Source organism: Poecilia mexicana, unplaced genomic scaffold (genome assembly GCF_051168715.1).
Source record: "Poecilia mexicana isolate PSO_F unplaced genomic scaffold, ASM5116871v1 scaffold_12, whole genome shotgun sequence".
Lineage (NCBI taxonomy): Eukaryota > Metazoa > Chordata > Actinopteri > Cyprinodontiformes > Poeciliidae > Poecilia > Poecilia mexicana.
This window is the reverse complement of record NW_028263381.1, coordinates 27126486-27137589: the sequence shown is the minus strand read 5'-3', so window position 1 is coordinate 27137589 and position 11104 is coordinate 27126486. Positions and strand designations below refer to the sequence as shown.

General features: G+C 49.9%; 1 protein-coding gene across 2 annotated transcripts; it reads right to left on the bottom strand.

Moving 5' to 3' along the window:
• Positions 1-217: 217 nt before the first annotated feature.
• Positions 218-10248, bottom strand: nadk2 (NAD kinase 2, mitochondrial). Of its 2 annotated transcripts, none has more exons than XM_015002345.2 (14): positions 10190-10248; positions 10000-10110; positions 9537-9921; positions 8833-8921; positions 8267-8355; positions 7645-7726; positions 7490-7573; positions 3788-3927; positions 3583-3676; positions 3365-3502; positions 2791-2846; positions 2655-2708; positions 2444-2567; positions 218-2365 (listed from the first exon to the last, which is right to left on the bottom strand). In XM_015002345.2, exons 3-14 carry the CDS (start codon positions 9756-9758, stop codon positions 2227-2229), a joined length of 1311 nt encoding a protein of 436 aa, XP_014857831.2. In that variant the 5' UTR covers positions 9759-9921; positions 10000-10110; positions 10190-10248; the 3' UTR covers positions 218-2226. The 2 variants fall into 2 exon arrangements, with proteins under 2 accessions (XP_014857831.2, XP_087867372.1); XM_088011246.1 differs by having other exon boundaries at positions 3365-3460.
• Between the last annotated feature and the right edge of the window lie 856 nt (positions 10249-11104).

The following is an 11104-nucleotide window of genomic DNA, read 5'->3' as shown; positions in this document are numbered from 1 at the left end:
AGTAAAAGCCAGATGCATAGCAGAAACATTTGGAGTAACTTAAATGAGTTTAATCTAAAACATGTTTAGTTTGGAAGCAGCTGAGGCCTCGTCGTTCCTCCAGGTTTCACTTCATCCTGCAGAACCTTCAGGAACAGAATTCATCCATCCAGTCTGTCAAAACTTATTTCTGTTCATATTTGAAACATTTCCACCAAAGTAAATCCAAACCCAGGGCGGCTGTAAAACATTTTTATTAAAACACAAACATCCCAGGAATGGGAACAGGGACGGCGTTCCCAGGAGGAACCAGTTCCCTTCAGGACAGACCTTCTGGTTCCCGGTCCAGACTGGGAGGCGGACCGAGCCGCTGCTGGTCAGAGACCAGTTCATGAGCTGCTTAATGCTGACGTCACATTTAGTAACGATCATTTCCAGAAGTGAGATTTTCCCAGAATGCTCAGCCATGACGCCGCTGCAGCGTTCCCCGGCCAGAACCAGAACCAGAACCACTGGTTGGGACCTGCTTCCCTCTACAAACTAACAAAACTCAAATTTCTTCAGCAACACAAACTGGGGTGCTACTACTATTTAACCTTTGACCTCTGACCAGCAGGTGACATCACTACGACCAGAACCGGATCCACGGATCGGACTTTAAAACGGTTTAATGCAAATAAAATGAAAAGACCCAGCAGTGATGAGGTTAAACCCACAGAGGTTTCAACACCTTCATGTTCCAACATGAACAGATTCATTCAGAGTAACGAACCTCGTTATGATTATGAAATGAAAAGAAAAAAAAAAACGATTTATGGACATTTTTATTGGTTAAAACCCAAAGAAATGTGGATTATTCCTGAACCCAGGGTCGGGTCGGGTCGGGTCGGGTCTGCTGCCTGCGGCTCTTTAAAAACAAACAGAGAAATGTTTTAATTACAACGATTAAAATGTCTGGAACTGAATTTTTACAGTTTTTCATGTTAAATTTGCGCCAGTTTTCCTAAACAGAATTAAAAACAGCAGAAACTTTTTTTTAGTTCTTTTGTTTTGATTCTACATTATTTTCTTCATTTTGCATAAAAATTAAACATTTAATTCAACGAAATAGTTTAAAACCTTAAACTAAATTCATATTTGTAGATCTTTATTATAATTGTAAAACATAATTATAAGCTTTTATTCTGAAAGGTCATGCAGGTTTTACGGCTCGATAAATAAATGTTATTAGTTAATTATAAGAACAAAAACGGTTCTTTGGTCTCTAAAGGTCACTGAGCCCATTGGTCAAAATGGCCTAGTCAAAGGAAACAGTAGCTGATTTTCAGACCTTTGCAGAGGCAGAACAATGAGGAAACTGGTTTGATTTATCGCTGCACCGCATCAATCATTTTATTCCACTTCCTGTCACTCTGCTTTTTGTCCGTCACAATAAAACATTAATATTAAATAAAACATTAATATTAAATAAAACATTAATATTAAATAAGACCAGCGGCCGAATCTATTAAAATGTTTCAGGCATTTTAATCAAAAACTGTGGACAAAATAAGCAACATGTCAATTCAAACTGTTAGACTGAAAATGCTACATGTTAGCATTGAGATGCTAGTTTAGGCTAGCATAGCTTCTCTGCTAGGCTAACTGCTTTTAGCCCAACAACAGTCTTTCCCAGTGTCCAATCAGATTGATTAGAAACATAACTGAAGAGAGAAGCAGCTTCCATCGCTGCTGCTAGCAGATGTAGCTGTGCGTCAGATTTACGGCTCTCCCAGAAACATGAACAAAAGGTTCCAGGAGGAACTTTTGTTTTAAAACGTCTTTAATCTTAAAGATTTGGCCCTGATCAGAATGTACTGGGGTGTGAATACTTATCCGGTGTGCTTAGCCTAACGGTTCTCCATTGGCTGCTTTCCCCGGTTCTGGTCTGGTTCCGGTTCGGTTCGGCTCTGACGGGTCGGGTTAAATAACCAGAGGCAGATTCTGTGAGGCAGCGGCGTTGCTGTGCAGATAAAACTGGTTTATTATGGGATGTCTGCATCAGTTACTGGGTAAACTGGTCCAGTGTGTTTATGGGTTTTAGATCTTTGTCCTCTGATTGGACGTTTGGTTTGAGCCAATCAGAGCAGAGCTGGTCACATGGTGCAGCACCTTCATTGTGCTCTGGATCAGAACATCATTATGGGCTTAGTGAGTCAGAACCTGATCCCGTCTCCATGGCAACAGGCCTGCGGTCACCGACCCGCCTCACTGGTCTAGCAGGACGGTCCGGAGCCGGTCCTCCTCGCTCACGGTTACCGTGGCGATGGCACCGTCATTGAACTCGAAGGACGTGCCGCCGTCCACCACCATGCAGGCGTCCCAGCAGCGTGAGCGGACGCACACCCTGCAGGAGGAGCAGAAGAAGAAGCTGTAGCGTTCACTGCTTCCTGTCCGTGCAAGACGGCCTAGTCAAAGCACTGACTTGCTGGCGAAGCCTCTCTGCCGGCTGCTGGAGAACACGCGGTTGCTGATTGGCTCCCTGACGCTGTAGAAGAGGCGGGGCTCGTCCGGGGCGAACACCAGGGACGCGTTGTAGTCATCGGTTACTGGGCCAGAACCAGAACCAGAAAACATCAGAACCAGAACCAGAAAACATCAGAACCAGAACTCGCTCTGTTGGGTCAGAAACTCACCTTTCTCTAGGAACTCCCTGCTGAGTGGCAGTTCAACTCCTGCCTGAGACGCTCCTGCAGAACAACAGAACATCAGAACCGGGCCGCTTCACTCAGAACCGGGCCGCTTCACTCAGAACCGGGCCGCTTTACGTACCGATTCTTAGAACCTCCTCCACAGACTGTTCAGCCAGTTTATTGATGTTATACGACCTGCAGGAAGAAAAAACTAAAACTAGTTAAAAAACATGAAAACTAAAAACATGAAAACTAAAAACATGAAAACTAAAAATATGAAAACTAAAAACATGAAAACTAAAAACATGAAAACTAAAAACATGAAAACTAAAAACATGAAAACTAAAAACATAAAAACTAAAAACATGAAAACTAAAAACATGAAAACTAAAAACATAAAAACTAAAAACATAAAAACTAAAAACATGAAAACTAAAAACATAAAAACTAAAAACATGAAAACTAAAAACAGCTGACAAACGGCTTCAAACAGAGAGAAATACCTGAAACATTAAAGACCAAAGAATAAACCAACATACAAATCAACATTTGTTGCTCATAACTGTTAGAGCCTGAATTCTCTTCACAGGTTCTGGGAGGGTGGAAATAAACCGGACCTGTTACAGGTTAAGAACGGTTTGGTTCTGAAGAATTCTGATAGAAACGGCTCAGTTAAAGTTTCAGAATGAGGTTCTGTCCCGGTCCGGACTCACCAGGCCTTGGAGCCGGTTCCGGTGCACACGCTGAGCCCGGAGCTCTTCTGCTTCTCCCAGGGCCCGCCGTCCACTGAGATCTCGTAGTAAGACGCCCTATGGAGGAAGAGACGGGGAGTGAAGACTTTTAGCTGGGCCCTGTGGTGGAAGAGAGTCAGCCGTGAGTTCTGGACGGACATGCGGCCGGCGGGACGGTTTGGGTCGGGCCGGGCCGGTACCTGGAGGACAGAGATTCCCCGATGAAGATCTCGTTCAGGCTCCGGACCGGCAGCAGGCTGGGCTTGGAATAGGCCGGGTGCAGCGCTCCGGCTCCTGAAACACGGCAGAGAGACGGACAGTTACTGCCAGAACCGGGCCTCCGGAACCAGAACTGGTTTCTCTGAGGGACGGTTCTAATGGGTCTCCTGGTTCTGTGAGGCGTACTCTGCTGCCGGTCCACGGTGCTGATCCGGTGGGCCCGGTTGTGCTGCTCCAGGCTCAGCTGCTGCTCATGCAGGTCCACTGGAGTCGGGTTGATCCCGGTTCCCTCCAGGTGTAGCCGGAGCCGCTGGCGCCACAACCACCTGCACACAACAGAACAGCTGGACCCGGTTCTGATGGGGAGGCTGGCCGCTAGCGTTAGCTACAGGGAGGCTGGCAGATAGCGTTAGCTACAGGGAGGCCGGCAGATAGCGTTAGCTACAGGGAGGCCGGCAGATAGCGTTAGCTACAAGGAGGCCGGCTGCTAGCGTTAGCTACAAGGAGGCCGGCTGCTAGCGTTAGCGACAAGGAGGCCGGCAGATAGCGTTAGCTACAGGGAGGCCGGCTGCTAGCGTTAGCTACAGGGAGGCCGGCTGCTAGCGTTAGCTACAGGGAGGCCGGCTGCTAGCGTTAGCTACAGGGAGGCCGGCTGCTAGCGTTAGCGACAAGGAGGCCGGCAGATAGCGTTAGCTACAGGGAGGCCGGCTGCTAGCGTTAGCTACAGGGAGGCCGGCTGCTAGCGTTAGCGACAAGGAGGCCGGCAGATAGCGTTGGCTACAGGGAGGCCAGCAGATAGCGTTGGCTACAGGGAGGCCAGCAGATAGCGTTGGCTACAGGGAGGCCAGCAGATAGCGTTGGCTACAGGGAGGCCGGCAGATAGCGTTAGCTACAGGGAGGCCGGCTGCTAGCGTTAGCGACAAAGAAGCCAGATAGCGTTAGCTACAGGGAGGCCGGCAGATAGCGTTAGCTACAGGGAGGCCGGCAGATAGCGTTAGCTACAGGGAGGCCGGCAGATAGCGTTAGCTACAGGGAGGCCGGCAGATAGCGTTAGCTACAGGGAGGCCGGCAGATAGCGTTAGCTACAGGGAGGCCGGCAGATAGCGTTAGCTACAGGGAGGCCGGCTGCTAGCGTTAGCGACAAGGAGGCCAGCAGATAGCGTTAGCTACAGGGAAGCCGGCAGATAGCGTTAGCTACAGGGCAGATAGCATTAGCTACAGGGAGGCCGGCAGATAGCGTTAGCTACAGGGAGGCCGGCTGCTAGCGTTAGCGACAAGGAGGCCAGCAGATAGCGTTAGCTACAGGGAAGCCGGCAGATAGCGTTAGCTACAGGGCAGATAGCATTAGCTACAGGGAGGCCGGCCGATAGCGTTAGCTACAGGGAGGCCGGCCGATAGCGTTAGCTACAGGGAGGCCGGCCGATAGCGTTAGCTACAGGGAGGCCGGCAGATAGCGTTGGCTACAGGGAGGCCGGCAGATAGCGTTAGCTACAGGGAGGCCGGCTGCTAGCGTTAGCGACAAGGAAGCCAGATAGCGTTAGCTACAGGGAGGCCGGCAGATAGCGTTAGCTACAGGGAGGCCGGCAGATAGCGTTAGCTACAGGGAGGCCGGCTGCTAGCGTTAGCGACAAGGAGGCCAGCAGATAGCGTTAGCTACAGGGAAGCCGGCAGATAGCGTTAGCTACAGGGAAGCCGGCAGATAGCGTTAGCTACAGGGCAGATAACGTTAGCTACAGGGAGGCCGGCTGCTAGCGTTAGCGACAAGGAGGCCAGCAGATAGCGTTAGCTACAGGGAGGCCGGCTGCTAGCGTTAGCGACAAGGAGGCCAGCAGATAGCGTTAGCTACAGGGAGGCCGGCAGATAGCGTTAGCTACAGGGAGGCCGGCCGATAGTGTTAGCTACAGGGAGGCCGGCCGATAGCGTTAGCTACAGGGAGGCCGGCAGATAGCGTTAGCTACAGGGAGGCCGGCAGATAGCGTTAGCTACAGGGAGGCCGGCTGCTAGCATTAGCGACAAGGAGGCTAGCAGATAGCATTAGCTCCAAGGAGGCTAGCAGATAGCGTTAGCTATAGGGAGGCCGGCTGCTAGCGTTAGCGACAAGGAAGCCAGATAGCGTTAGCTACAGGGAGGCCGGCAGATAGCGTTAGCTACAGGGAGGCCGGCTGCTAGCATTAGCGACAAGGAGGCTAGCAGATAGCATTAGCTCCAAGGAGGCTAGCAGATAGCGTTAGCTATAGGGAGGCTAGCAGCCAGCGTTCACTATAGGGAGGCCGGCCGCTAACGATAGCTATAGGGAGGCTGGAGCTAGCGTTAGCTATGGGGAGGCTAGTAGGTAGCGTTAACTATAGGGAAGCTAGGAGCCACCATTAGCTATAGGGAGGCTAGCATACTCAGGCTGGTCACTCACTACACTACCCACTTCCTCTGCAGGCTGTTAGCATTTGATAAGCTAGCGTCAGCATTAGGTAACTGCTCACGTTTTTTTCTTCAAAAACAAAAAGAAAACTGGATGATAAACGATAGCTGCACCGACTCGTTCCGTTGACGTTGATAAAGTTTCCTTAAACAAGAAAATACAAGTCACGGCTGACCAGCCTAGATATGCTAGCTGTTAGTTTATCAAATGCTAATGTTAGCTAGTATTCTCCTTCTCATTAGCCAACACTGGTTGCTTAGTTACCGTTCCAGCCTGTCACTAAACAGATCAGTGGTTTCTGAATAGATGTGGCCTCTGCTGATCAGGAATAGCAGCTAGCGTTTAGCAGCAGACTGAACTCTTCATCTTCTTCCTTCAGGTTAAGAAGATCTGGACTGAACAGAACCTTTGTTGGTCCTGGTTCTGCTCATCCTGGGATTAAAGGTAATCTCACCAGGTGCTTTTCAATCCAACTGTCTGAATCTCCAGATTTACACACCGAGACAAAAGAATTCACAACGACTGAAGGTCAGACATAAAACCTGAGGAAACAAAATGATTCCTGGCTTACAAAGGAAATCTGAAAAGTGTGGCGTGCTTTTATCTCCAGTCCCTTTGACTGGTCGGGTCTCTGCCAGCTTCAAACGTCTGCAGACAGCTTCACCTTTGCAGAGACCTCTGGGACAAAAGCACACCACACTTTTCAGATGTTTTTCTAGGAAACCATGAATCATCTTCGCTCTACTTCCTGTTCCTGTTCCAGCTGAAGCGATGAGCTGCGTTCGCTAAGCTCAGAGCTTACAGCCTGATCTCTGCAGCTAAGACCCGCTGAAGCTCTAAGCCAATCAGACCAGCCGACCTGGCGTGTCGGCGACGGCAGCAGCATGGTGCTTTGCAGCGCTAAGTGGAGGATCAACGAGTCGCCTCCGAGTCCCGGGACACGGCAGCTGACCACCATGTGACTCGCTAACCTGTCCTCAACAACGGATCAGCAGCGTGTTAACCAGCTGGAATGCAGGTAAGTACGCACCTGAACTCACCACGACAGACGGGTAAATACGCACCTGAACTCACCACGACAGACAGGTAAATACGCACCTGAACTCACCACGACAGACAGGTAAATACGCACCTGAACTCACCACGACAGACGGGTAAATACGCACCTGAACTCACCACAACTGGCAGGTAAATACGCACCTGAACTCACCACAACAGACGGGTAAATACGCACCTGAACTCACCACGACAGACGGGTAAACACGCACCTGAACTCACCACGACAGACAGGTAAATACGCACCTGAACTCACCACAACTGGCAGGTAAATACGCACCTGAACTCACCACGACAGACAGGTAAACACGCACCTGAACTCACCACGACAGACAGGTAAACACGCACCTGAACTCACCACAACTGGCAGGTAAACACGCACCTGAACTCACCACAACTGACAGGTGAATACGCACCTGAACTCACCACGGCAGAGCCGCTCCAGAGCCTCTGGGAAGGCGTGGGTGTAGCGCACCGGCAGACACAGGTGACCTTCTGACCTGTTGGAGAGATGGCCAGGTGAAGCAGGTGATGCAGGAGGCGGGGCTTAAACAACATGGGCGGGGTTTACCTCTCTGGGTCGGTGTTCACCCCAACAACCGGCTTGTCCTTGTTCAGAACTTTACTGGCCACCAGCAGCATCGTCCCGTCACCTGGAACAAACTGCAGTTATCAGAACCAGAACCGGAGCCAGAACTGCTCTAATCTGCATTTTAACTTCATGTTTCATAAACAAGCAAAGAAAACATGAACCCAACGTCAGCAGAACCGACCCACGGCCCGCTCTCAGGAGAAACCGGACCTCCAGAACCAAGAAGTTCTGCAGGATTTGATCCAATAATTCGGTGCTGCTGCAGGATCTCCTGTAGCAGTCAGTGTACCAGCGGCCTCTGACTGTAATGGGATGCTAGCAGGCAGCAGAGTTGCCAGTCAGCCGGTGTGGGGTCAAAGGTCAGGGGTTATTGCAGCCTTTTAGACACCAACCAGCTGGAAAAACAGGACCTTGTTGCCATGGTTACACATCATTTCTTTCTGAAAGTTGAACACAAATGCTTCCAGCTACGTCCAGAACTCAACAAGTTGTAGCTCAATAAAACTGAAGAGTTAAATACAGAGAAACATTTTACTTTTTCTCCGGAGTAGCAGCGACACTGAGCTCTGATTGGTTCCAGGACTCGATGGGCGGAGCTTACCTCCAGCTGAGACGATGGCGTCGGCCCACCGGACCACCTCCTCATCGTACTCCCCTCTCCTCACAACCCGCACCTCGATGCCGGCGCTCCTGCAGACAGAGAGCCAGAGCTGCAGCTGCTGTGTGTTCCTGCATGGGCAGACACACAGCAACACACACCAACACACAGCAACACACACCAACACACACCAACACACAGCAACACACACCAACACACAGCAACACACACCAACACACAGCAACACACAGCAACACACACCAACACACACCAACACACAGCAACACACACCAACACACAGCAACACACACCAACACACAGCAACACACACCAACACACAGCAACACACAGCAACACACACCAACACACACCAACACACACCAACACACACCAACACACAGCAACACACAGCAACACACAGCAACACACAGCAACACACAGCAACACACACCAACACACAACACACAGCAACACACAGCAACACACAGCAACACACACCAACACACAGCAACACACAGCAACACACAGCAACACACAGCAACACACACACAACATGCAGCTGGGCTCACTGCAGGCTCTGGACAACGTGCTCCACGTTGCTGGTGTGGATGTTGTGGCGTTCCAGCAGGCCGCTGTAGCTGGAGCCCTTCATGGCTAGCTGAAAGAAACCAGAGGTCAAAGGTCGAGCTGATGGAGCCCTGGGGGTTTTGTTCTCAGCTGTCAGCACCAACAGAAACAGAACAAGTTCTAGCTGTGGAAAACAGAGTCGCTGACTGGCAGCATCACTCCTCCTGACCAGCAGGGGGTGACAGTGGAGAGGAAAGACCCCATTTTGATAGGAAAAACTCCAGCAGAACCAGAACTTGGTACAAGCAGCCATCTGCCCCGACCGGCTGGAGGTAGAGAAGACATTAGAAACATAAGAGCCTTGGGGTTTAGTGCCTGGCTCAGGGGCAAAAAGGAAATGATGTATAAACACAACAGGGTTAAATGTTTCCGTCACTGTTACAGGAAGCTGCTCCAGGCAGACAGTCAGCCTGGAGGAGCTGGACACAGGCACGCCACACTTTTCAGATTTTAATGTGTAAACATCCAGAAACTCCAATTTCCCTCCACATACCAGATATGCACCGCCCAGTTGTCCTGACCCGTTTAGATCCAACAGAACCACAAATACCAGAACCCTGACCCAGAACGACCAGAACCCTGACCAGTGTAACCCAGTCTCAGTGTGGCCCACCCAACTGTGGACCCGTCCAGAACAGTTCCTTACCAGCTGCTTCAGGTCCTCTTCAGATAGTCCGGCGTACCGGTACCGCTGCTGCTCGAACTCATACCGGGTGGTTTTGGTAACCACGGCAACCCTGTCCGGTTTGAACCCAGTTCTTGGTTCCGTGGAGGAGCCACCTGCTGCGGCGTGCAGAGGCCGCAGGAAGCCGCTCCTGGCCACCCTGTTCCCGAACCGCAGCAGGTTCACCACCGGGCAGCGAGCCATTCCTCCGAGCGGGGCGGGAACCAGGACCTGAAAGCCGGATTATGGCGAACGGAACCGAGCCGAGGGTTCTGGAGCTGCTGTTAATGAGGGGACATGGTCGGTCCAGGTGCAGCCGTCAGTCCGTGAAGGTCACCGGGTCTAGCCGCTGTCCAGCCCGGTGTCTCTGTGAGGAAGACAGCAACAGTTGACCAGCTGGTTAACTACTTAGCCGCTAACCTGGTTAACTCGCGGTGGTGCTGACCCAGCTAAAGCTGCTAGCGGCGGGGCTCTTTGCAGCCCTAAAGCCGCTTATTGAAGCCGTTCCTCGGATTTAACTCGTCAGCTCGGAGCGCAATGAAGCAGCGACTCGATTCTGAACAGGACCAGAACCAGAAAACATTAAATAAAGAGAAAAACATGAAACTACAGAGAAGCAAAGCTGCTAAACATACCAGGCACCTTGGCACGTACTCCGAATCTACGTAACCTACGTAGAGTTCCTCTGGATTGGCTACGTACGTGACGCAGCAGGTGCTGGAAATTCCAGCTTCTCTCCGAGATCCGCTTCATTTGGCTCCTAAAAGAGTCGGATTTTCTAGCCGCCAACCGGCTCTTTAATTTCTACTTACAGTACAGCTTAAATCATAGGATTTCACTATGGGGGTCGTGACCCCAAGGGGGGTCGCGGAGGTACTGCATGTGTAACTGGGTCTATATTAATAGTTGTATATTTCCACAAAATGTGTTCTTTCATGTATTTGTTTGCTTCTATTTGACAGTTGTGTTCTTCTGTGTCTACTAGGGGTTCGGTCCTCCAACACCGCCTTATTTTCTTCTTCTTTTGTTCAGGGTCCTCCAGGACTATTATAAATATTAAGTTATTAATTTCCTCTTCCCTTTTGTTGTTCGTTCCACTGGGGAGAGGCAAGTTTTATAATCTATTGTAATCCTTTCATTTATAGAGTTCAAATGTTTATTTTTCCTTCTGTATTAATGATAAGTGTTTGGATATTTTTATTTGAGTTGTTATTACACCTTTATATAATTTGTGCATGCTAACTATTATTTTGTATAGATCGGGCTGGAGAACTGGAGCACATGCTAGGTGCTAATGCTAATATCTCCCGATTGACAGAATAAATAAACGGAGACCGCCTCCAAACCCAGACTTGATGTCTTGTGGTTTGTCTGATCACCACACCAAACACAACGCAGAACTCCACCGGTCACACATGGGGGTCGTGAAATTTCTCATAAATTAGACAGTTTTTGCATATTGTTACGTTTTAAATACTCATTAACATAAGTATAGCTTGTTACAAATTACTGAAATAAGGCATTAAATAATATACTTCAGTTATAAATGA

What these genes read in the sequence shown, in the direction of transcription:
- nadk2 (XM_015002345.2), bottom strand. Translation starts at nt 9,758, where the DNA reads ATGGCTCGCTGCCCGGTGGTGAACCTGCTGCGGTTCGGGAACAGGGTG. An exon ending in GTGAACACCGACCCAGAGAG is followed by an intron (nt 7,574 to 7,644) that starts GTAAACCCCGCC and finishes TCTCTCCAACAG; the next exon opens with GTCAGAAGGTCACCTGTGTC. An exon ending in CTCTGCCGTGGTGAGTTCAG is followed by an intron (nt 3,928 to 7,489) that starts GTGCGTATTCAC and finishes TGTTGTGTGCAG; the next exon opens with GTGGTTGTGGCGCCAGCGGC.